Below are 27,757 nucleotides of genomic sequence, written 5' to 3'. Positions count from 1 at the left end.
ATGCGAGAGGCAACATTCCTCGCTGCCAATCGCAGACTTGCTGCTCAACCCCACATCGTCTCGAGAATCGCCGGTAGAACCTGGAGAAACCCCTTAGCCGTCAGACCTCCTCAGTTCAAGAGGGGGCAAAGCACGGAGAGCACACCAGTTTCAACTGAGAGTGAGAAAAAGAGACGCGATGATACGGAGGTGTTTGGTAACATGCTGAGTAATCTGGAGCAAGGAGAGGGATTACCCGAGGCAGGGGTTGTAAACCAACCACTATCTACGGAGGAGGTGGTGATGGTGGTAAATGAAGAGGTGATGGTGCCGAAGGCAGTGATGAATGAAGACGAGATAGAAAGAGGCATTCTGGCCTTAGAGACTTCTGAGGTAACTGCCAACGCAGAAACCTATGATGGAACCTCCAATGTTGCAGTGGAGAAGGTTGCAGTGGAAGAGATTGTGGTGGCTAAAGTTGCGATGAAGGAGGTTGCAATGGAGACGCAACCAGAAGTAGTTGAAGAGAAAAAGAAAAAGAAGAAAAGCAAAGGGAGAAAGGCTGGAGAGGCTGATTCTTCTCATCATCGCAAGGAGAAAAAGAATAAAGAAAAGAAGGATGATGACGAAGATGAGGAAGCCAAGAAGGAAATGAAGAAGAAAGAGAAGGAAGAAAGAAAAATGCACCAGCGTGAAAAAAGGTGCCTAAGAAAAGAGGAAGAAAAGAAGCAAAGGGCCACGAGCCCGGAAAATGATGGAAAACAAACCTCACTAAGGAGGAAAGGGGGAAAATAGCAGATTTGGATGTGCCAGTGCAACCTGAAACAACGCAAATGGTTGCGACGGAGGAAGGCGAAGAAGGAGAAGATACCCCTTGATGTGACATCGCAGGGAGAATGCGCCCAAGGGTCTACTATTGACCCTCAAAGATGAATCATCGCATTAGAAGAACAGGAAAGAAGGAGAAAAGAAAAGAAGAGAAACAGGAGAAAATGGAAGCGCAAAACTCATCATGGAAGAGAAAATCGTAGAAAAAGACTACAAGATAAGGAAATGCGCAGTAATAATGAGCTCGCAAGGCTCGAAGGGATAAGGAGGCACGAGAAGGAACAACATCTGTTGCTAGCCTCCGAGCAATTTGTAGAAGAATTTGAGAGAGAAGAAAGAGAAGAAGAAGAGGAAGAGAAAAAGAAAGAAGAAAGAAGAGGAGAGGAGTTTGAAAGAAAGAAGGAGAATAAGCGCGAATTTAATAGGAGGCGCTTACAAAAGAAGAAGGGTAAGAAACTCGCGGATTGTGAGAAGAAGGAACAACGAAGAGAGCAGGAGAAGAGACAAAGGCAAGCATTCTGTCTTGCATTGGCAAGAAAAATGGCAAAGCAATCGCAGAAAGTACCAGCCCGTATTGGCAAGGAAGCGTCCATCGAAGAGAAAAGAAATGATGACATGCTGATAGAGATGGGCTTTTATCTTGCGCCAACGCCACTATCTGACCTCATCCAAGTGTGATTGTGAACATGGCTTGGACACATTTTGCCAATGCCCAGCCATTATTGTGCGCAGGTAGTGAGAGACTTCTACAGAGGGCATCTACATGAAACCAGAGACGTGGTGACCTTCAAAGGAGAAACGGTTGTCCTTCAGCACAAGGGACATCAATGAGATATACTAAATGTAAGGATAACCTGGATGCACGGGGAACAAAATTATTGATGACCCCACTGAGCAGCAGATGGAGGATGCGCTGAGGTATTAACACAACCGGGCACGAAGTGGTCGGTTTCACTCAAAGGAATCTGTACCTGCATCTAAGTCTTTGCTTCCGAAGGGAAGGCTTTTGGGTTTACTTGGTCAAGAAAGCGGTGATCCCAACCACACATGACAAGACTATATCAAGGATCGAGTCATGATGGATTGACGTAGGGCGAACTGATTCGGAAGACAGCTCAGAGCACTGGTGGGTATATTTGAGGACAGTACTTCTTTTCGTGGACTGTTTCAAGTCTGTGCCTGTCAATGGGCATAGGCATCGTTGAATAGCCTATGCTAAGTCCACAGCCTCATCAACATAAAGATCTTGAGGTTGCTCCTCAAAGACTCCCACATTTCCCTGAGCTACCCTTAAAGAGGCCCGCAATCGACCTCAATACAATGCAGGAACTAAAGCCTAAGAGACCATGCAGAGAAGACAAGGGAAAAGAAAAGGCAAGATCATAAACGCTGATCAGAACTTTGGACCTTTCCCTTGGTAATTCGCCCTTCAATACCTCCAAGCCCACTCGCATAACCTTCTTCTCCACTCCATGAAACACTTTACCAATCTTTCTCCTCTTCCCAAATTCTCCAACTTTTCGCCTAGCAGCCCTACTTCACCGCAAGCCTCTCACCATAACCTTACATTCCAACCACCAGCAAGTTGAATGACCCACACGATTTTGGTAAAAGCACTCCGCCCACCCCAAATGATCTAACGAACATGCAGCAAAACCCTCCATAACCTCCCTGGCTGCTGAGTTAGTAGAAATGCGGTTACTTCTGACCCAACAACAACAACTTCTCTTCCAATAGCAGCAACTCTTCAACCAACAACAAGCCTACTTCGATCAGCGATTTGATGTAGTAATGGAGCAAGTTGATAATATTCAGCATAGTGTTACCACATCAAGGGAGGCGTTGATCAACATACATCGCAACACTCATACAATCAACCGCCACCAAAGACAACTTGCGAAGCGCAACCATGAATACTTTAATTTTCTAACAGCCTACCTTCATCGTCCATTGGTGCCCCTGCATCTCAGGCAGCACTTGCTTTATGAAGAGACTTCTTTTACATCACCATGAAATCCTCCTCCTGATCGTCCGGCTCCTTAGCAATAATCATTACATTCTATTTTTTTTATGCGGCCATTCTGCAATATTTTTTTTATTCAATTCATTATTTAATTAAATTCTTTGATTCTTTGTACAGGAAACAATTTTGTATTGCGTTAATTTTTAATTATTTGTATACTTTTTTAATATTCAATACAAATGAGTACATATTCACTCCTTCCCGTGCCTTTCTCTTTATCATCCTTTGACAATATTTTCAATGTTTTGATCTTTTATTTTTTGCATTATTCATTGCGCTGCCATGATGTAATATATGTTTATACTTAGCAACATTTTTCATACTTTGTAAATTCTGACTAACACTTAGTTAATTTTTAGTTTAGCAGTACTTTACCTTTTATCTTTCAAAGTTCTGCTCAAACCTTCTTTTTGAAATTTTCTTCTAAGTGTTTGTCTAGTCTATCCAAACAGCGCAATGAGGACCTTGCTTATGTTTAAATTTGGGGGTGGGGAAGGTCTGAGCAGATAAGATCAAGAATATGCGATCTTCAAGAAAATGCGTGCATATTTCCATTTAAAAAAAATTATTTATGCAAAACTCCAATGTCAGCGTAAGGGAAAACCTAAAAAATAATCCAAACCTGATAAGAGTTTAGTTGTGAAAGAAGCCTGCTCGTAGTTGGATGTTCGTATGACACCTGTAGGAGCAAGCCAAAACGAAGGTGGGTTTCCAAGAACAACGTAGTATGAAAATGAAATAGAAAGAAAAATAAAAGAATATAAGAGACAACTCCTCTGAATATCATGAGTTAAAGTTGAGATTGGCACACAATCGTAGTTGGATGTTCACATGACACCCGTGGGAACAAACCAAAACGAAGAGTGTAACCATGACCAACAATCTCTAATAAATGACGCAAAGTTTGACCACCGCATATAGATATATCAAGTTTTTTTGACAAAGAAGAGATAAACATTCTATTTTAAAAACTAGAAAAGCATTTTTGAGCAGAAATTTTGTTAAATAGAAGAATTAAGTAGGGCTTGTTAAGAATTAGCAAGGATAGAAGGAAATTGCGATGTCAAGTAATGTGCCTAAGTGTAATATTCGGAGGAACCAATCGATGCAAAAATATAGGAGAGGAATTTAGTATTATTGCTTTAGTAGAAGATATGCTTGAGGACAAGCATAAATCTAAATTTGGGGGTGTGATAACTTGTAGAGATACAAGTTATTTATGCTGTCTTATCTAGATATTGCAGCCAAAAGAGAAGGAATGTGCGTCGATTGTATGAAAATTAGCTTAAAAATACAATACTTATGAATTATCGCAATTACACCCACTAACATCATCAAGATGGTAGAAGAGGATATTTCTATTCTGTTTTGCAGGAAACCAAGTCACCGTTTGCGATCAAGGCTCAACGAGAAACTGAATAACGCATCTCTGTCACATTGCGCCCGTCAAACCACATTGAAGAGACATTCAATGCAATGATGGCGCAATGCGACAGTCTATTCCGAGCCGAATTTCAACCGCATGCGGTAATAAAAACAACACTGCATGCGAGCAACTGATCGAAAGATGCAGCTGAGAGACGCAAATGCAGAGGATTGTGACACGTGTATAACTAACCGTTGTGCATATTTGACGGTCTGATTGCATAATAGAAGGAATATTTATTCCTCCATCTTCGAAATTTCCATAACAATAAGTAGGGTCCACAAGGAAAGAGTCAAAGCTTTTCACCTATAAATACCCCCATAGATTTCAGAGAAGATATACTTGATACGAGGGCTAATTGATGCTAGATTATTGAGAGAGAGGCTGAGCTGAGTATTGATCGGAAGAAATCAGGGAAGAGAAGAGACAAGGCCGAGAGGTGAGTCTCAGTGCAATTCTGCCAAATCCCCGTCGTGAAGCTCTGTGATTAGATCCCTGCTACCGGTTGAGCAAGCCTGGGAGGGAAGTTCATCCTTCCACAAGATCCATCCACATTGGCAAGCAAATCTTTATCCAGATCGGCGCCAAGACGTTGACGCTTATTTGTATTTGTTTCTAACTCTATTTCATCAATTGTATTTCATTCTTTTAGTCTCTTCATTCATAAATCATGTATCAGACGCTAAATAGTTTTATTGAATGTCTCGATCATTTCCATTTCCACTTCTCTGTCTATTTCCGTTCCTCCATTAATCGTTTTCTCCATAAAGTTTTCTTAATCCCTTGGTAATTAATATGAATTAAACGAGTAATTTAATCTGTGATAAAGAGATAAATGCATTTAGCTAAGGCATGCTAGACGGCATCCTCATCAGTGAGAGTAGAAGTGAAGATGCCATTATGATCTGTCGAGAGAAGGTTAGAAGAATGTATTAACTAAAGCAAGAAGCAGTTACAGAGATGGAAGCAACCTTGCGTTCTTTACGTTTGTCCCTGTTTCACCACAAAGATGTGGGAACATGGCCGATCACAAAGAGGTGTACACCAAGCGAAAAACGGAACCGTACTTGTATCTTTAACGCAATTAAGGAACTTACGCTGTTTGTATTAATTATCTTTTCTCTTTCTTCTTCACACATAAGACTTGCCACCGCATAACACGATCTTTGTATAATCATCACAGTCAGCCTCAACCTCGGTATCTTGTATCATGAAACCTTTATCTTGTATCATCTTAGCTTGGGTTTATTTTATTGCAATTTATTTTATTATCGCATCTTTACCGTTTTACCTTACTTTATCGCATGTTTAATTACCTGTACACAAAACTCTTTTATAAATTGAAAAACCCCTGATCGCATGTATCACAAACATAGCTCAATAACCTCAAACAGTCCTTGTGTTCAACCTCGGATCACACCAAGAAATTTGCGGTGGAATTATAGTTTTTCCAACGCAAGGAAACCTGTGACAACGTACAGCATACTACAAGAATATTCATTATTAACGCATATCTAAAAGTGGTATCGCATGGACTTGTTCATTCATTCATATCCATATTTGTATCAACGCATAGTTTATATAACTAAAATTTGCGTTACAAACACCTAGCCCACTATTTTGTTAGTGGAATTATCTAACAAAAGTTTGGATATTCCCATTAACTTTAGTCAAAGGGCAAAATAGTCATTTGGTCAAAGTTAAGTCAACATTTTGACTTTTTATGATTTTTTCTGTGTTGTTCAATTTTGACCTCCCGAGCATGAATCCACATTCATTTTTCGAAATTCAAATCACAATTGAATATAAGGTTGATCAAAGTTTGACTTTTGAAAGTCAAAAGTCAACTCTTTGACTTTTTACATCTTTGACCATTTTCATTATTTCCGAGCTTCCGAATATGAACGTATTCATATTCTTGATATTTAAATCACATTTAAATATTAAAGTTGTATCTCTAAACCAAAAAACTGATAACTATATCACATATACTTGTCGGTTTCTCTCTCTGCACCTAATTCGAACAATTCGAATTATTCTATCATACTGTTCTAAGTTTATTCCATATGAGCTAGTAGAGGAGCCTAATGGACCTATAGATCATGGGCTCTAACGATCCGAGATTAGCTGGCTAAACTCTTTAGACGGAGCTAATCAACATTCGTTAACTAACGGGTCATTCCACTATAGTCCCGTAGTTGTACTGCCCTCACTATAGATATATTTGTGTCCATTTGATATAACTATGATTAGTAAGTTAATCCTTCACAGGTTGTTCGTATTCTCGGCTAGGTCATAAAAACCGTTTTACCCCCGAGACTACATCTTATTCTTTAAGTTCAACTGATTCTCTAATGAACAATTGGTTTAAGGTCTAACCTATAAACCGAACCCCTCTCGGCTAATGAGAGGGTGGGGCCCCTTGTTCAAGACCTAGATTCAATACTAAAGGGAACAACCTATCTACTATCTCTATAACGGGTAGGAGTGAATTCCGTCTTGCACCCTATGTTCCCAACTATCCACCTGATCTTACCCCTGAAATGGGAGGCTAATTGGGTCAGCGATAATAAGTGCCCTTACCTATGCAGATCTAAGGATAATTCTGAGTGAACAGGAGTTCATAGTTAGCTCAGGATTAAGATTAAGTTACCTAGGTCATCAATTAACAAAATAGTCAATTTTATACATTAAGCGGCATTTAGAACGTAAAAGTAACTATTTGATGGTTCAGTCTTATGTAAACTCTTTACATAGGATGCCCCCATTTTCATATCTCCACATGAACAGTTTAGGATCACATCGTTTGTACTAACTATAAAATGGGTCGCATCTATAGTGTCCGCAAAATAAGGCATCCAACCTTATTCATATACTATAGACAATTTTGGCTATATATATTTGAACTTGATCCACATTTATGTCACTACATAAAGTTCAAACTTAAACTTAATAGCCTCGGATCCTTAGTTTATTGGATTCATGAATATAGAATTAAATTTACTAAAGATTTTCTATAACAGCTTTATTAAACAAGAATATGATATTACAAACTACGAGTTTTAGGACATAAAATCCAATAATTTTAACTCTAAAAATTTTATCATCGCATTCTCTTTAGTCGGCTCAATCATTTAACATTGATTAATTTAGTAAGTCACTGTATTATTTCTCCTTGCCAATTATGATTTCAATGATGAAACGCATGCCTCTATTTTCTCATATATACTAGAGTTAACTCAATTTTAGGACAATCAACTCATGAAATATTTCTAGAAGTTAGTGGTCTACTAGCTTTCTTTCAAACTAACTTTTTACGAAATTTTCCAAGAACATCGCATGACTTCTTTCAATCTTTTAGCAATGGGGACATTGTTGCATTTTAAATTTAGTGATGCGGTATTCATTTTTCGACCTTGTTATTTTTAGCCTTACAAAAAAAATAAAAATAAAAATCACATTGTTGCGATCGGATCCTACTCGTAGTTAGATGTCTGCATGACACATTTGGGGGTAAGCCAAAACGAAGGTAGGAATCGTGATCAATGCATAAATAAATGATCGCAACTCCGCTTCCAAATAGGCATGAGTTTAGACTGAGAAAGAGTACCTTGCTCGTAGTTGGATGTCCGCATGACACATGCGGGGGCAAGCCAAAACGAAGGCTAGGAATTTGGATCAGCGCAAGGTCATAAAAAAAAAAAGTCTAAAATATGCAAGGATAAAAAACATTTGAAAATACCCCAAGTGAAAAAGTTTTTTTTAAGAAATAAATCATGCGATGCCCTGGAATCTGGTAAAGTCTTTTTGAAGGTTAAACTTACGGTCCCTAAATTTTAGAAATATTTTAAGAAGAGACCTCGATAAAAATTAAGGAGATTTTGGTACATAGGATTTGAATAAGGTATCCTTCAGAATCTAGGGAAGAGAAGGTGGTCGACTTTCTAAAGGAAATCTTTAGCTTATGCTTGAGGACAAGCATTGTTTAAATTTAGGGGTGTGATAACGGGTAGAAATGCACGTTATTACAATGCTAAGTTATAAAACAATGCAGGATTGCGATGATAAAAATATACAATATTGCATCTAAAAGCACTATGTTCACAACATTGCGATCACATGCGTCCATTGAATTAAAACAGCTAACTTATATCTTTTATGCAGGAAAATGCGTTGACGCAAGGCGAAAATGCGATCCGAAGAAATTAACATCCGAACGCATAAGAGATTGCGACCGCAAGGCTATGCGATCGTTTGCTCTTGCGGAAATATGCTCAAGATTGCGACCGCAAGGCTATGCGATCCTTTGCATTCGAAAATGTGCTCAAGAATATGGTCGTATAGAGCCGGCGCATCAAGGTGGGCGCATCTGGGTGAAAGCTTAATAAATCACGATGGGACAGAAAGCTGATGACCATCGATTCCAAATTGAGTTGACAAGTCGTTAACGACCTACTGTAGCAAGTACACTCAACTTTTCGTTGACAATTATTCGGTGCATCAGACAGAGAATTAATGCCATCCCATCAATGCAATCATAAGAGAGAAGAAGATTTTTACCCTGAAGCTCTATAAATACCGAATGCCATCTTCAGTGAAGGATTTCGTTCAGTTAGTTAGTTCGCTCAGTCTTAGAATTCTTGTTTTTAGTTTTCATATAATTAGAAGTCGAAAGCGAGAGAAGGGAAAAGGCGCTAGAAGATCGTCCTGGTCAGCTCAAGAGAGAACCCTGGAGGCGTAGAAAAATAGAGAGAGAGCCGACTCTTGCAAAAGCAAGAATATCTTTTGAGCAGAGTAGAGAAGAACAGTGTAAAAGCCTTGGGAAGCAAGAAATCGCTACCAGGCTCTTTATTTTTATTCCGCATTGTCATTATATACTTCGATTTTATATATATAGAATGGAACTTTCTTTTCTACATCTGTTCACTCTCTGTAAAATACGCATGAGTAGCTAAAATTGTCGAATGGGTTGAGAAGTACTTAGCTAACATGACCTAGGATCTTCATTTCATGCGATCATCTTGTCTTATGTTCTGCCCATCACCCTTTAGAGCTACTTGAGAGAGAGTCTAAAGAAAGAACCTAAGACTTGAGAGAGCTAGGTTAGAATCTAGACTCGAGAGAGCAAGATTAGACCTGCATAAGCAAGAGATAGGGAGTTAGAGATAAGCTTTTTTTGCCAACATGCATCGCATGCACTCTAGAGATAGGTTATGGTAATATGCGGTCGCCTTGTATGTGTGTGTGTCAATTGTCATTGAATAGAAAAGAATAGAGGCTTAGATGTAAGTCCTATAGACATCATTGCATATATTGCATGCGTTCTAAAACTAGAAGCCGTAGCATTTGCATTGAGAGATGATTTGCTATTGTATGTGTGTAGCATGATCGTATAACATGAACGCAATCCTAGGAAGTGTTAGCTAAACCCTTTCTCAACCCGTTCCCCCGCATATTCATCGCATCTCCCGTATTATTAACTCTTTTCCCAAATCTGATTTGCCGAAGTCCCTAGTAACGGCGCCAAAAACTTGATGCGTTATTTTATGAGGTAAAAATATGGAATGAAATGTGGTGATGGAAATGCGTTGAGCAACAAGTTTCTCAGTGGAATCCAAGTATAAACCCCATTGAGTTTCTTGGTAAGTCCAGGGGCAAACTCAAGGACTTGAGAAAAATGGTATGCGGTTGTAATTTCTAAGAAGACTTTGCGGTAACCAAATAATCAACTAGTTCTTTGGGTTGTTGTTGCGGTAATAAAAATAAATGTATGCGACAAATTTGAGAAAAGTTCGATTATGCAATAAATACACTGAGTATGCGGTGGAACGGGTTGAGATGGTCTTTCGCTAGCATTTCCTGGGGATGCGTCAAACTATACGATCATGCTACACTCATGCGATAGCAGATCATTTTCCAATGCAAATGCGGTGCTCCTACTTCTAGGACGCATGTGTTGAATGCAACAGTGTCTATAGAGCTTATTCCTAAGTCTCTACTCTTTTCCTATGTGATGATGCAAGATGTACACAAAGACAAGGTGATTGCATACAATCATATCCTATCTCTAGGATGTATGCGATGCGTTAATAGCAAACAATGCTTATTCTTAAGCTCCTATCTCTTAATTATGCGTTCTAATCTGACTCTCCCGAGCCTAAATTCTAACCTAGCTTTTCCAAGCCTAGATCCTGTCCTTAGACTACAATTCCAAGTATCCCTAATGGACGAATGATGCATACATAATACAAGATAATCGCATAGAATGAAGATTCTCAGTTATACTAGCTAAGTGCTTCTCAATCCATTCGACAGATTTAACTACTCATACGTAATAAACAGAGAGTGAACAGATATAAAGAAGTGAGTTCAATTTCTATAGATGAGTTTAAGTACAAAATAACAATGGAAGATAAGGATAGAGAGCCTGGTAGCAATCCCTTGCTTCCCAAGGTTTTTACATTGTCAACTCTATTCTGTTAAAAAAATAATCCTACTTCCGTAGGAGCTGGCCCTCTCTCTGATCTTGACGCTTCCGACACTTTCCCAAGTTCACCGGAACGATCTATCGGCACAACCTCGCTTCTCTCACTTCCGCCTTAAAAAAAAAGAAAATCAAAGAACAAGGCTATTCTAACTATGGAAAAAAAATTATCCAAGTATCTGAACTTGCTGAACCACTTTTCTAAAGGTTGCCTTCGGTATTTATAGAGCTTCGGGGTGAAAGGCCGATTCTCTCTCATGATTGCACAAATGGGATGGCTTTAATTCTCTGATTGATGCGCTGAATATTTGTCACTGAAAGCTGAGTGTACTGATAATGGGCATAAATGCACGTTATCATAGTGCTAAGTTCTTAAAGAATGTTGGATTGCGTTGATGAAATATGTTAATTTTCATCCATTAAGCATCAATTTCATAATATTGTGGTTGCACACGTTCATCGCATTAGAAGAGTTGATTTTTGTATTTTTGTGTAGAATATGCGTTGATGCAATGCAAGAATTGCGATCATAGGAAATCATCGGTCGAGCGCAACTTCACCGCAAGGCTTTGCAATGATTGTATTTGCAAACATTCGCCCGAGAAGAACCACCGCAACTTGGTCAGCGCAACATGGTGGGCGCATCTGGGTGAAAGGCTAATTAAGCGCGATGGGACAGAATGCTGATGGCAGTTGAATCCGAATTAAGTTGATAGCCGTTAACGATCACAAAGTACATTCAGCTTTTAGGTGATAATTATTCGGCACATCAGTCAGGAATTAAAGCTGTCTTATCTGTACAACCATGAGAGAGAAGCTGCCTTTCACCATGATGCTCTATAAATACCAAGAGCAGTCTTCAGAAAAGGAGTTGATTAGTTCACCGTTTTAACAATCTTTTGTTCCACAAGTTCACGCCTCTGTCCATAGTTTTTCTTTTCATTTTAAGGCGAAGCAAGAGAAGAATGGTGGCATCGTAGATCACTCAGGGCAACTCGAGAGAGAACCTTGAGGCATAGGAGTAGAGAGCGGGCCGACTCTCGCGATAGCGAGATTATCTTTTGAGCACATGTAGAAAAACAGTGTAAACGGCTGGCAGTAAGAGATTGCTACCAGACTCTTTATTCTATACTTTCATTGTTATTTTTTACTTAATCTTCATATCTATAAAATGGAAGCCCTATTTCTACATCTGTTCACTCTCTTAATATGCATGAGTAGCTAAACTAGTCAAATGGGTTGAGAAGAACTAAGCTAACACGACTTAGAAAGTTCATTGCTTGCGATTGTCTTGTTTTATGCTATGCAAAATACCCTTTAGAGTTACTCGAGAGAGAGTCTAAAGAAAGAATCTAATGTTTCGAGAGAGCTAGGTTAGAATCTAGACTCAAAAAAGCAAGATTAGAACTGAATAAACAAGAGATAGGGACTTAGAGATAAGCTCTGTTTGTCAACCTGCATCGCATGCATCCTTATTTGTGTGTGTGTTAACCTGTCATTGCATAAATAAGAATAGAGGCTTATCTATAGGTCCTATAGACTTATCGCATATATCGCATGTGTTCTAGCATTAGAAGCCGTAGCATTCGCATCGAGAGATGGTTTACTATTGTATGCATGTGCCATGGTCGCAAGGCACGAACGCATTCTAAGAAGTGTTAGCTGAAACCCTTCTCAACCCGTTCACTGTATATTCATCGCATCTCCCATTTACCAACTCTTTTCAAACTCCACCGCATTTATTTATTTTTCATCAACGCAAACAACAAACCCAACAATTTATTTATTTCTTCTGTTATTGCAAAGTCCTTCATAAAATTACCAATGCAATTTGTTTTCACAAGTCCCTATGTTCGACCCTGGACTTACCAGGAAACTTAGAGGAATTTACACTTGGATTCCGTTGGGGAAACTTGAACATAATTTCGTCAACGCATAGCATCCACATTTCCACTTCATAAAAACCAAGCATCAAGTTTTTAGTGCCGTTGTCGGGGACTTCGACAAAATATAGTGCTAATGGTAATTTTTCTTATTTCTTTGCAGATTCTCAATCTCTGGCGAATTATGACCCGGAGATTGAGAGGACCTTTAGAAGGAGATCGAGAGACCACCAAAAACAACCACAATCAGATAAAGAATAGATGGTGGAGCAGCCTGGAAATGGAGCACCAAATGATAACAATGTCATGACGAATTCAATTCTGTTGGCAAACGATTGCAATAGGCCCATTAGGGACTATGCATCGCCAAACCTCTATGATTTCTCTCCAGGAATCATGAGGCCTGCCCTCGATGGAACCTGATTCGAAATGAAGCCTGTGATGCTGCATATGATCCAGACTGTAGATCAATTCAGAGGAAGGCATGGCAAGGACCCGCACGTTCACCTCCGAAGCTTTATTGAAATCTGCAATACTTTTGTGTTCCCGAATATCTCTGCCGAAGAAGTTCGACTAACATTGTTCCCATTTTCTCTCTATGATCAGGCTAGGAAATGGGCATATTCTCTCGAGCTGGGAGAGATCACTTCTTGGGAACAGGCCGTGGAGAAGTTTATGAAGAAGTATTTTTCACCGACTGAGAACACCAGACGAAGGAAACTTATCACAAAATTTGAACAATACATGGACGAATCACTCAGCGATGCCTAGGCTAGGTTTAAGAGGTTGGTCTGGGACTGCCCACATAATGGGTTGCCAGACTGCCTTTAAATTGAGATTTTCTATCATCTTTTGAATCCTGCTTCGCAGACCGCTGCCAATGCGGCAGCCGTTGGTGGTCTGCTTGACAAAACATATGACGAGGCGAAGAATATCTTGGATCCATCTCTAAGAACCATGAAGATTGGAAAGAGAGTGACTAGAGATTGAGACTCAAAGACAATGACGCAAATAGTGGTGCTATTGCTTTACTACAAAACCAGATGACCACAATGATGAATTTAATCAAAGGAATTGCGATTAGCAGCCCAACACCGCAAACAGAACAAATCAATGCAATCAGTCAAAACACTGCAAGGTGTGCGGCTTGTAGTGATTGGCATGCAATGGAAGATTGCCCGCAAAATCCAGAATCTGTATACTTTGTAAAAAATAATCCCTTTTCGAACACCTACAACCCCGGGTGGAGAAACCGCCCCAATTTTGCTTGGAATAATCAACAACAAAATTTCTGTCTCTTATACACATCTAGATGTGTATAAGAGACAGTCTTTAGAGAGCCTATTGAAGCAATACATAGAGAAAAACGAGACCGTGCTTCAAAGTCAGGCTACGTCCATCCGCAATCTCAAATTACAGATGGGCCAGATTGCGAGTGAGCTGAAGAGTAGACTGTAAGGGGCTCTGCCAAGTTCAACTGAACTTTCACGCAACCCGAGGGGATCAGGTAAAGAGCAATGTCAGGTTGTGACATTGCACAGTGGGAAGACTGTGGAAGGAGAACCTGAGATTGCGGTGACGCAAGAAGAAGAAAAAGAAGAAAAAGTAGTAGAACCGGAGGTTGCGTCGACCTTGAAGTCAACTGAAACGGGAACCCTGAAAGTTCAGTTACCCCCTTTCCCACAGAGACTAAGGAAGAAAAAGAACGAAGAGGTATAGTACCAATGCTTCTTTTCTATGTTAAAGCAATTACATGTTAATATTCCTTTCAGTGAAGTGATTGAGGAAATGCCTACCTACACCAAGTTTATAAAGGATATGGTAACTAAGAAGAGAGGAGCTGGAAAATTTGCTACGATGGCGTTAATGTAAAGTTCCAAATAAATAATTCCACCAAAGATGAGCGATCTTGGGAGCTTTACCATTCGTTGTTCCATAGGAGGGCTATACATCGGGCAAGCCCTATGTGACTTGGGAGCCAACATAAATTTGATGCCTCTGTCAATCTTCAGATAATTGAATGTGTGGCAACTTGTGCCCACAACAGTGACTCTCCAACTGGCCGACAGATCTCTGGTGCATCCAGAGGGAAAGGTGAAGGATGTGCTGATAACAATTGACAAATTTATCCTGCCAACTGACTTTATCATTTTAGACTACGAGGCCGACAAAGGTGTGCCCATCATTCTGGGGCGACCTTTTCTATCAACGGGTCGTGCTCAAATTGATGTGCATAAAGGGGAGATCACTTTGAGCATCAACGGACAAAAGCTCAAGTTTAACATAATTCATGTCATGAAGTTTCCGGATGAAGAAGACATGCATGACTCTAATGATGACCATAATTTGATTGAAGAAGAAAAGTTTGATGAAGAGAATGAAGAAGAGGATGCCAACGCATCCGTTGCTGCCTGCAATGCGATCATAACAAAAGCAAACAAGGAAGAAGAAATGATCGCAAAGCAAGAAGAAGAGGCAACAAAAAAAGAAGAAAGAAAAATAACGCAACCTTCCTTAGTGGAGCCACCAACACTTGAATTGAAGACCTTACCAACCCATCTAAAGTACGCATTTTTGGGGCAGAATGAGAAGCTGCCAGTTATCATTTTCTCTGTGCTCAACGAAGATTAGGAGAATGCGTTGATGAGCATTCTCAGAAAACATGTGCAAGCAGTTGGCTGGATGCTTGCCGACATTAGAGGAATTAGTCCTACGTACTACATGCACCGTATTCGTCTTGAAGATGACCACAAAGCAACAATTGAACATCGACACAGACTCAACCCTGCAATGAAGAAGGTCGTCAAGAAGAAGATTATCAAATGGGTAGATGTGGGCATTATCTATCCCATAGCAGATAGAACGTGGGTCAGCCTCATGCAGTGTGTGTGGAAGAAGGGCAGCATGACGGTAGTCCCGAATGAACACAACGAATTAATACCGCAAAGGACCATCACGGGATGGCGCATATGTATGGACTACTGCAAGCTGATGCGGCCACAAAGAAAGATCATTTCCCTCTGCCATTCATCGACCAAATGCTAGATCGTCTAGCTGGAAATTATTTTTACTGCTTCCTGGATGCTTATGCCGGATACAACCAAATTATGATAGCTCCAAAATATCAAGACAATACTACATTCACCTGCTCATATGGGACATTTTCTTTTCGTCACATGTCGAAGACTCAGTGGAAATATTTATGGATGACTTCTCTGTTTATGGGGACACTTATGAAGTCTGCCTAGCCAATTTGGAGAAGATACTGAAAAGATGCAAAGAGACAAATTTGGTGCTTAATTGGGAAAAATTCCATTTCATGGTAAAAGAGGGCATAGTGTTGGGACATAAGGTCTCTCAGGATGGGTTAGAGGTAGACAAAGCAAAAATCGAAGCAATTGAAAAACTTCCACCTCCAACTAGCGTAAAGGCTATATAAAGCTTGTTGGGGCATGCTGGATTCTACAGACGATTCGTCAAAGAATTTTCTAAAATAGCACGACCATTGAGTGCATTGTTAGAGGCTGACAGAAAATTTGAGTTTGACAACAACTACTTCAACTTATTCAGAGTTTTAAAAAATGTGCTGATTACCGCACCCATATTGATTGCGCCGGACTGGACACTGCCATTTGAAATAATGTGTGACGCAAACGGGTATGCGATGGGAGCCGCTTTAGCGCAAAAGAGAAAAATAATCTTGCATCCCATCGCATATGTGAGTAAAACATTAAATCCTGCTCAGATAAATTATACTACCATAGAGAAAGAACTCCTGGCTGTAATTTTTGCGTTGGAAAAATTTTGGGCATATCTCTTGGGAACAAAGGTACTCATCCACACTAATCACTCGGCGATCAAATACTTAATGACAAAGAAGGATGCAAAGCCGAGGCTGATCAAATGGGTTCTTCCCCTTCAAGAATTTGATATAGAAATAATTGACCGGAAGGGGACAGAGAATCAAGTTGCGGCTCACTTGTCTAGACTAGAAAATTTTGATGTTGACCGCAATGAGTCTGAGGTGAGTGCTATATTCCCGGATGAGCAGCTGTTCCATATAGAAGAATTGCCCTGGTATGCGGACATAGTCAATTATTTGATTTGCGAACAATTTCTCGAAGATTACACCTATCACCAACAGAAGAAGCTCAAAAATGAATGCAGACATTATTATTGGGATGAGCCGAATCTGTATAAAAGAGGTGCAGACTAGATTTTTTTATTATGCGTACCAAATGCTGCTCAACAATGCATATTATCAAAATGCCACGACTCACCATATGGTGGGCACTTTGGAGGGAAACGCACCGCAGCCAAAGTCTTACAGAGTGGATTCTTTTGGCCTACATTGTTCAAAGATGTGGCTGACTACGCAATGAAATGTGATCGGTGCCAACGCATAGGTAACATTTCATGGAAAAATACAATCCCAATGAACACTATCTTGGAGCTTGAATTATTCGACGTATGGGGGATTGATTTCATGGGACTATTCCCTCCTTCGAATGGGAAACATTATATTTTATTAGCCGTCGATTATGTCTCCAAGTGGGTAGAGGCAACAGCATGCGCTGCAAGTGATGCGTCGGTAGTCTCCCAGTTCCTGAAGAAATAGATTTTCACTCGTTTTGGCACTCCCCGTGCCACCATAAGTGACGAAGGATCCCATATGTGTTGGTATTTGGTAAAGCGTGTCATTTGCCTTTGGAGCTGGAATATAAGGCACTGTAAGCGGTAAAGAAGCTGAACTTTGATTTGAAGAAAGTAGGAGAAGCCCGAAAAATGCAACTGGTTGCACTAAAAGAATGAAGGAACAACGCTTATGAAAATGTAAAGATTTATAAAGAGTGCACCAAGCGTTGGCATGAAAAACGCATATGCGGTAAGAACCTCCAAGTCGGGCAAAAGGTCTTACTCTTCAACTCACATATGCGGCTCTTCCCGAGAAAACTAAAGTCACGTTGGTCTGGACCGTTCATAGTTAGACAAGTCTTTCCGCATGGCACGGTTGAATTATCAAATGATGACGGAACCAACATATTCAAAGTTAATGGGCAGCGAGTAAAGGCGTATCATGGAGAAGGCTGGCATCACCAAGTCGACTCCGTGGAACTAAAGAACTTTGAATAAAGAAGGAAGTAGGTGGTCCCTACGTTATCAAACGATCGCAATCCATCAAGGGCGCAAGTTTTGGGAAGCATAAATTCTTCAATTCTTCTCTACATTCGGAATTTTCACTATATCTTTTCAATCTTGATTTATCCTTATTTTACTATTCCTATTTCTATTTTCACAAAAAAAGAAAAAAGCGATAACGAGTTTTATTTTGTTTAAAATAATTTGAGCCTCTCTTTGTTTTTCTTGCAACGATCGAGGCGCTGGATTGCGGGGATGTTATGTGAAGAAGTCACTTATCTTATTCTATGACCGCAATCCACAAAAGATAGATCGCCGCAAGGATGGATGTGTCAATATACAATGTGGGCGACAACGCAAAATTTGAGTGTATTCTTCCTTATCTTTATTTCAAATTTTGCACTATCACATTCCATCTCAGTTTTCAAAGTTTTATCATCGCATCCTCTTTGATCACTACAATCATTTGACTTAGATAAATTTAGTAGGTTACCGCATGTTGTTTCTTTTTCAAGTATGATTTTAATGATGAAAAATATGCTTCTATTTTTTTGTATATACCAAAGTCAACTTAGTCTTAAGATAGTCACCTCATGACATATTTCTAGAAGTTAGGGGTTTGTTAGCTTTCTTTCAAACTTTCTTTACAAAGCATTCTAAAAACATCGCACGACTCATTTCAATCTTTTGGCAATAAGGACATTGCCTCATTTAAAAATTGGGGGTGAGGTATTTATTTTCGACCTTGCTACATAAAAAAAATAAAAAAAATTGAGAATAACAACTCCACTGTCAATGCAATGGGAAACCCATGCTGATAAGAGTTAAGTTATGAAAGGCACTTACCCGTAGTTGGATGTCCGCATGACACCTGTGGGGGCAAGCGAAAACGAAAGTAAGTCACCAGGATCAACGCATAAACAAATGACCGCAACTCCACTGTCAAATAGGTATGAGTTTAGTCTGAGAAAGAGTTCATTGCTCGTGGTTGGATGTCCGCATGAAACTCGTGGGGGCAAGCCAAAACAAAGGTAAGGCACTTGGATCAGCGCAAGGTCAGAAAAAAAATATCAATGAAGAAAATTTTTATGCAAGGATAAAATCATTTGACACCCCGGTTGAAAATTTTCTTTTTGAAATAAATCATGTGATGTTCTAGAATTTGATAAAGTTCTTTTGAAAGGTAAGCTTGCAGTCCCTAGGTCTTAGAAATATTTTAAGAATAGACTTAAGGAAATTTTGGCATATAGGATTTGAATGAAGTATCCTTGAGAAATCTAGGAAAAGAACTTTGCGGTTGACTTGCTAAAGGAATCTTTAGCTTATGCTTAAGGACAAGCATTGTTTAAATTTCGGGGGTGTGATAACGGGCAAAAATGCACGTTATCATAGTGCTAAGTTCTTAAACAATGTTGGATTGTGTTGATGAAATATGTTAATTTTGGTCCATTAAGCATTAATTTCATAATATTGCGGTCACATGCGTTCATCGCATTAGAACAGTTGATTTTTTATTTTTGTGCATAATATGCATTGACTCAATGCAAGAATTGCGATCATAGGAAATCATCGGTCGAGCGCAACTTCACCGCAAGGGCTTTGCGATGATTGTGTTCGCAAACATTCGCCTGAGAAGGACCGTCACAACTTGGTCAGCGTAACATAGTGGGCGCATCTGGGTGAAAGGCTAATTAAATGCGATGGGACAGAAAGCTGATGACAGTCGAATCCGAATTAAGTTGACAGCCATTAACGATCACAAAGTACATTCAGCTTTTCGGTGACAATTATTCGGCTTATCAGTCAGGAATTAAAGTCGTCCCATCTGTACAACCATGAGAGAGAAGCCGCCTTTCACCATGATGCTCTATAAATACCAAGGGCAGTCTTCAGAAAAGAAGTTGATCAGTTCACCATTTTAACGATCTTTTGTTCCACAAGTTCCCGCCTCTGTCCATAGTTTTCCTTTTCATTTTAAGGCGGAGCAAGAGAAGAGTGGTGGTGCTGGACATCACTCAGGGCAACTTAAGAGAGAACCTTGAGGTGTAGGAGCAGAGAACGGGTCGACTCTCGCGAGAGCGAGATTATCTTTTAAGCACGAGTAGAAAAACAGTGTAAACGCCTGGCAGCAAGAGATTGCTTCCAGGCTCTTTATTCTATACTCGCATTGTTAATTTGTACTTCATCTTCATATCTATACAATGGAAGCCCTATTTCTAGATCTGTTTACTCTCTTAATATGCATGAGTAGCTAAACTAGTCAAATGGGTTGAGAAGAACTAAGCTAACATGACTTAGAAAGTTCATTGCTTGCGATTGTCTTGTTTTATGCTGTACAAAATACCCTTTAGAGTTACTCAAGAAAGAGTATAAAGAAAGAACCTAATGTCTCGAGAGAACTAGGTTAGAATCTGGACTCGAAAAAGCAAGATCAGAACTGCATAAACAAGAGATAGGGACTTAGAGATAAGCTTTGTTTGTCATCCTAGAGATAAGAATGATATAATGTGGTCTCCTTATTTGTGATTGTGTTAACATGTCACCAAAAAGCTGAGTGTATTTGTTATCGTTAGCGGCTTATCAACTTAATTCGGATTCGACCGTCATCAGCTTTTTATCCCATCGTGATTAATTATGCTTTTCACCCAGATGCGCCCACCAAGTTGCGCTGGCTCTATGCGGCAATCCTTCTTGAGCAGATGTGTGCGAGCACAAATCACTGCAAAACCTTGCGGTAATGCTGCGCTCAACCATTGATTTCTTGTGATTTCGCTTTCCGCCTTGTGTCAACGCATATTCTGCACAAAATTACAAAAGTTAACTATTTTTATGCAATGAACGCATGCAACCGCAATGTTATGAACTTAATGCTTTTTGGATGCAATCTAACATATTTTATCAATGCAAACCTTCATTGTTTAATAACTTAGTACTGTAATAACGTGCATTTCTACCCGTTATCATGTTCGACTTGGGCTTACCAGGTAACTCAGTAGGATTTATACTTGGATCTTACTGAGAAAACTTGCATGCTCAAAGCATTTTCCACCAACACGATCCTACAATTATTTCATCGCATAAAATAATGCATCAGTCACCCACTCTAGTCGGCCAGCGGTCGAGATTAAGGGAACTAGTCCAACTTAGTGGGCTGCTGACACGTTTGGACTTAAGCTGAAGCACCTAGTCTCAGCTATATAAAGGAAAAACTCAGTTCAAGGGGTCGGTTTGAGCAACCTATTCATGCTATTAAAGTTATTTCAGAGCCATTTGGATGAGTTTTAAGTGTAGTTGAAGTTATAGGGCTGTCAGAAGGAATCTTCTAAGGATTCAAGTTGAAATCTGAATAAATCTTCAAGAAGGTCAAAGGTAAATATTGAAGGTTTCCGGCCAAATCACAAGGAATTTAGAGCTCAATTAAGATAAGCAAGTTAAGACGTTTTTAAAGAAGTTTGTAGAAGGAAATTTTCCAAGATAAGATCTGAAAAATAAGTGATTCAAAATCAAAGATGAATCTAGAATTTTGGTTTGAAAAAGCAGGCAGCTGTTTAGGATGAGCAAGCAAGTAGCTTGAACGACCAGGTGTTGGTGTTGGTGGACGCGTGCGCGAAGGGTTAAGTTACGTGCAAAGGATGCGTTAGGCTAAGCGACAGGTTGCATGTGAGGCTGTGCAAGAAGGTGTGTGAGGGGCTAAGCACAAGGGCTATACAGAATGTGCGAAGGCACGCGGTTGGTTAGGCGCCTAGGACAAACGTTGGCACATGGGTAAGGTTTGATGACCGCATGGTTAGCCCTAGCAACCAAGAATTTTCCTAAGTGTTGAACGCATAGGAAGGTATGTGTTGAGCTAAAAAGAGATGTCTTAAGTTAAACATTAAGCTTCTTTTTTAGAGAGAGTCTCACAAGGAGACCAATGGCATTAGCTAAGCATGTTTATCATCTCCTCGGAGTTAACGTCAATAGGAAAAGCCTATCAACCCTAGGAGGAAAGCCAAAAGCTGTGAGTGACAAACTAAATATTTTCCTAACTCTTTTGTAAACGCATGATTAAACAAAAGAATGGTTTTCATGCTAGCTTAATGAAAAGTATGTTAAAATGATCATTTCCAAGCAAACTGAGTTTTAAAAGGCTATAAATACATGCTAGTTGAAAAGAAGTTTATGAACGCATGTCTAAGTATTTATATACTTTATGTTACAAGCATGCGCTGGAAGTTCATGCCTATGAAATAAAGATGTTTAAGCATATGTTTTATATTACTATGCTTTTATGCATACATGTTTTCGATGAGTAAGTTTTTTATGATGAACCCGATACTGAAGGACAGTGAGATTGAGAAGGTATCCGAGCCATAGCACCTAAGGTATGATAATACTTAGATATTACCATGTGCACGCAGGTAGATTAGACGTTGGTGGTGTTGAGGTTACTCCACTACAACTAAGGATGGACGTTGAGGGATTGAGCAAAATTTTTTTCTCTCAACTAAGGATACAAATGTTTAATTTTACTAGCAATTTTTTTTAAAATTTTTAAGTATGAGTTTGCTTGATAAATTTTATGTTTAAAGCTTGATGTTTATGATTATCTGGTCACTCCCTCGGGTAGTAACTCACTCGTTTTAAATGTTTTCTCCTTCCCAAGTCGTGGTCAATTCTCTAGGGGTTAACTGTACATCTCTGTCACTTAAGGACTCCAATTAAAGAGAAGTTTAGTTGTTTACTTGTAAATGTCTGTACATATATGTGTTCATGATAGGGACTAGTGCTAAGTGTTGGGACCCAATGAACTATGTTTCTGTATATATATATATACACGATGTAATTATGTTATTCGTTGAAACCTGGTGGTTGTTGGAAATGTTTTAAATACTTAAAGCTCATTGAATGTTAAGTTATATTTCTAGGGTTTCCTAAGCAGGTTAAGGAAGTCAGTTAGGCAGTAAGTGCCACAAAGGGTTGGCAACTGCTGCCATCACATTCTCTTCCGGATTGAGGGTAACTTAGGAGGGGTTTTGCATATCTGTGATGCTTCTGAGAAAGATATTGGCTGTGTTTTGATGCAGAAAGAGAAAATTGTTTTATATGACTTCTAATATTGGTTTATATGCTTAAAGTTATAGTTTATTACTTAAATAAGTTTTTCGTAAAATTTTACTAAAAACTTTCACAATATTTTTTATAAATCTTTTGCAATATCCGTGATTTTTTCCAGAATATTTCGTCGATATTTAGATATTCATTTATATATCTGTAAATCTATTGTGGCCGATAATTATACATCGATATTTTCATCCTTGAATAAAGCTATAGAAGCTCATAAAGACTCGATTTTGAGTAAAATAAAAGAAGAGCTAAGGAAAGGTCAACGGTATAGATTATACGTTATAGAAGTGATGGGGCTTTGATTAAATATGATCATTTATATGCGTCGAGCGGTTGGATTTGGAAAATGGGATTTTGGAAGAAGCTCATAGCTGAATTATGTTATGCATCAGGAAACATAAAAATGTACAGAATTTTGAAGGAACATTATTGGTGGCCTAATATGAAAAAGGATCATTGCAAAATATGTATCTAAATATTTGATTTTCAGCAAATTAACACAGAACGCCAAAAAGTTGTTGGACTTCTAAATTCATTCTATATATTTTCTAAAATGAAAAATAGGAATATAATAATGGATTTCTTGTTTGTACTTCCTCGAACACAAAGTGGTCATGATGGTATTTAGATGATAGTCAATAAAGTGACCAAAACAATACGGTTTCTTCTATAAACCACTTATTGCTTGATAAGTTGGCTAAATTTTATATGTGGATAAGATAGCCAGCTTATATGGAGCTCCTATGCCTGTAGTCTCAGATCGAGACTCTAGATTTACCTTTAAATTTTAACCTACTTTATAGCAAGTTTTGGGCACTAAATTACGTTTCAACATTTTCATCCACAGGAAGATGGGCAATCAGATAGAACGATTCAAACTCTAGAAGACATGTTGCAAGCTTGTGTGTTACAATTCACAGGAAATTAGGATTCTCACATGTCTCTTAATGGAGTTTGTTTATAAATAATAGCTACCATTCAAGTATCGGAATGTCTCCATTTGAGGCATATAACATAAAATGTAGGACTCCAATTTTGTTGGGATGAAGTGGGAGAAAAAAATTGATAGGCCCTGAACTTATAAAAAATTAGTACAAAGAATGTAAAAGTAATTAGAAAAAGTTGAAAGATCAACAAAAGAGTTTGCAGATAACCGTCGAAGAGGTTTATCATTGTGGTTGGTGTAAGGACTCAATTGCCCTTTTCTAATTATGGAATTAAGAAGAAAGAGAATAAAATTGTGGGTATATCTATCTTTTTACTGCAGAAAAATAAAAAAATGAACAAATAAAAACAAAACAAAACAATAAAGTTAAATAAATAAATCATGTTCAGCTGAATTTTGGAGGATTTCAAAGGGATGCGTATGTTTTTGTGTGGAGGTATTTTAGGGCTATCACGTGGCAATAAACTTGAAATAAAAGAAAGATAGATAGATAGAACGAAAATAAAAGAGGGAAAGATTTGCAAAGAGAGGAAGAAAGAAAGGGTTGGAAAAGAGGGAGGATGTGTGTATGATGAATGGTGCCCAATAAATAGGAAGAACTGGATAGGTTTTGTATAGGAAATCATGAAAAGAAACTAAGAAATGTGATTTTAGATAGGAAATTATCTGGGTTTCTTACCATGTATTTGTAAATTTGGTTTCCTTAAGTTTGTCATTGTATTGTTGAGTTTAGGAAGCTTAGCTCTTGAACCTTCGAGCCAGAGTAGAGGAAAAATGAATTAAGAGCCTTATAAAACCATTTCGGGCTTTGTAGGCTTAACTAGTTAGGGCTTTGGACTCATTCGTGCATGAATAGAAGCAGAATCATTTTAAAATGAACTTCATTGATTGATTGTGATCGAATTTTATTTTTTATTGCAATCTTATCCTTATAAACTGTTGAGACTAGAGTAAAGACCCATGTGATTGAGCAAGCATATTTTTGTATGAATGTGTGATTCTATCTTTCTCGAGGACGATCAAGAATTAAGTTAGGGGTGTTTGGTAGCACCAAAAATGTTCTATTTTTTTCTTCTTAATGCTAGGTCGTTACTAAGTTTAATGATTTTAAAGGTATCGAGCATCTAGGAGGTGGGATCATTCATTACGAGTTATTCGAGGTTAATTTCGAAATTATGAGCTAATTTGAGCAACCGGACTTCAAAAGGATGTGAAAGGACGAAAATGCCCTATGAAAGAGCGTTGTGCAATGCTACAAGGCAGTAGCCACTTGACGCTGGAAAATAGGGTAGCGTCGCGATGCTGCGACTGCTATATAAAATCTTTCCTCTTCATTTTAGGGCAAAGATATCATGAAAGAATCACTCTCAATCGGCTCCTAATCCAATTTCTTCATCTTTTCACCTCTCTCACTTGTAATTTTCTCTAATTTCTTCCTTCCTCATGTAATTAGTTGAGATGGAGTAACGGAAGGTAAGTTCTAAGGTTTTCTTGATAGGATACACAATCATGCAACAGAAGCAAACATAATCCATAAGCACTCTAATTACATTTAATTTGTATTCTAAAAGCATGCTTTTGTAAGAAAAATACAAGAGGGTTTTTTATTATATACCTTTGATGAACTCTCCCGAACCCAAGCTGCTTTTCATGTTAATTCAGCTTCAAATTGTTAGTGAACCACAAAGAGATTTTTTCTACTATTCTCAGTCTTGAATTTGAGTAGTAGAACTCAAATTTTGAGTGAATTTGTGAAGTTAGAAAATGTAGGTTTTGTGAGGAAGAAGATGAACTTCAAAAAACTCTTTTCTTCAGCTTCAAAACCACTTTCTTCTTCACCATTCAGTAGGTTTTAGTTACCATCTGCATGCAAGCACTTCATCAGTCATGAACGCCAGCAGCTAGTTGAAGAATCCAAGTGGGATTTGTGTCAATTTTCATGAGAAATACCTCAAGCTTGAGAAAAGTGGGAAAAACCCACTAAATTCTCAATCTCCAAATTTTCAATTTCTTTGTTTTAATTAATTCTATAATTAATTAAAATTTGATTTAATTAATTTTCAATTAATCAAATCTAAATCACAATATCCAATTTCTTAAATTGAATTTAAAATAGAAATTAATTTCATTTTTAATTAATTAAATAATTTAATATCAAATATCAAATTAATCACAAACCTAGTTTTAATACATGAATCCTATTCATGTAATTTAATATTTAAATCAATATTTAAATATAATAAACTCTCCAATTTTGTTTTATTTCAACAAATTAAGCGTTTAATTAATTATATTAAATATAATTGTACAAACTCTAATTTAAATTTGAACTTATTCAAATTCAAACCCTAATTTCAATTTGAACATTTTCAAATTGAAATTCAATATGAGCAATTCAAATTGATATCATTCCAAATTAACTCAAATTATTAATTTAAGGAGTTCATGTTTTATGAGCTAGTAGAGGGACCTTATGGACCTACAAATCATGAGCTCCAATGATTTAAGATTATTTGGCTAAGACTCTTTAGTCTAAATTAATCAGTATTCATTAACTATCAAGTCACACCACTATAGCTCGATAGTTGCACTCTCCTCACTGTCGATATATTTATGTCTACATGATTTAATCATAACCAGTAAATCGACCCTTCACAGGTTGCGTAATAACGGCTGGGTCAATATGTTGTTTTACCCTCAATATTACGTCTTGTTCCTTACTAAACTGGATCCCTCTCAAGCCAGTTAGAGGGTGAGATCCCTTGTTCAAGACCTGGATTCAGATTCAGTACTTAAGACAACAACCTTTCTCCTATCCCTAAATTAGGTAGGCGTGAATTCCGTCTTCCACCCTATGTTCCCAACTATCTACCTGCTCTTACCTCTGAAATGGAAGGCTTATTGAGTCGGTACTATTGAGCCAACCATCACCTATGAAAATCCAAGGATAATCCCGAATAAACAGAAGTTCACAGCTAGGTCAGGATTAAGATCAAGTTACCTAGATCATCTAAGCGAAATAGTCAGTCTTAAACAGTAAACAACATTTATAATGTAAGGGTGACTTATTTCTTGGTCCGATCTTATGCGAACTCATTACATAGGACGCCCCCACTCCTCATGTCAATACATGAACAAATCAGGATCACTTCGTTTGTAGCACCTTTATAACAACTTGTAACCGCTACAGAGTAGGTTGCATCCAATAGTGTTACTATAATAAGGCACCCAACCTTATTTGTATACTATTTAATAGAACTTGATCGATTTTTATGTCTCTACATAAAGTTCCAGTATTCATGTAATAGCCATGGATCTTACTTTATTGGATTTAGACTATATGAAAGTAATTTAAGGATCAATAACAACGAATAGCATCTTTATTGATAATTGAATGTGTTTAACTTTAAAACTATGAGATTGGCTTGTAATATGTAGCATAAAATTATGGGTTAATCTTGAATGAAAAAAAAGGTCAGATTTGCATAAAGTAGAGGTTAAGGTTGATGATGAGGATGTTGCCCTAATTCTGTTGACATCTTTGCCGCCGTCTTATGAGACTTTCGTTGACTCGTATATTGGAGGGAAAGAAACTTTGACCTTAGAAGATACAAAGTCCACGTTGCTTATGAGAGAGGACCGTCAAAATGCAGAAAGTTCAGTTACAAAAGGTTCTAGATCAGATGATATTTGTAACTACTGTAAAGAAAAGGGGCATTGGAAAACTGAATGTCCTAAGATAAAAAGGAACCAGGAAAAGAAGGAAAAGAGTGACAAAAGGGAAACATCCGCCTCTGTTGCACAAGTTGAGATTGATTCTGTAGAAGTCGAGATCGATTTTGAAGGATATCTAGCTTTAGTTGTGAATGAACAGTCACATTCTAATGATGTGTGGGTTCTTGATTCTAGGGCATCTTATCATATGTGCCCAAATAGAGAGTGA

The 27,757-nt window shown here is 38.3% G+C and overlaps 1 protein-coding gene across 1 annotated transcript; it reads left to right on the top strand.

The window, feature by feature from the left end:
• LOC120078637 (glutamic acid-rich protein-like) lies at positions 1–27,757 on the top strand. The gene is made up of 2 exons (XM_039032929.1): positions 1–680; positions 27,289–27,757. The coding sequence occupies exons 1-2, from the start codon at positions 1–3 to the stop codon at positions 27,755–27,757; spliced, it is 1,149 nt and encodes a 382-aa protein (XP_038888857.1).

The sequence above is a fragment of the Benincasa hispida genome, chromosome 1, assembly GCF_009727055.1.
Source record: "Benincasa hispida cultivar B227 chromosome 1, ASM972705v1, whole genome shotgun sequence".
NCBI classification, from domain to species: domain Eukaryota; kingdom Viridiplantae; phylum Streptophyta; class Magnoliopsida; order Cucurbitales; family Cucurbitaceae; genus Benincasa; species Benincasa hispida.
The sequence above is the reverse complement of the archived record's forward strand: the minus strand, read 5'-3'. Positions and strand labels throughout refer to the sequence as shown.

Excerpts from the sequence above, each read along its gene's own strand:
- LOC120078637 (XM_039032929.1), top strand. The coding sequence starts at position 1 with ATGCGAGAGGCAACATTCCTCGCTGCCAATCGCAGACTTGCTGCTCAA. Across the intron at positions 681-27,288 it reads ATGCACCAGCGTGAAAAAAG|GTCAGATTTGCATAAAGTAG; the intron begins GTGCCTAAGAAA and ends ATGAAAAAAAAG.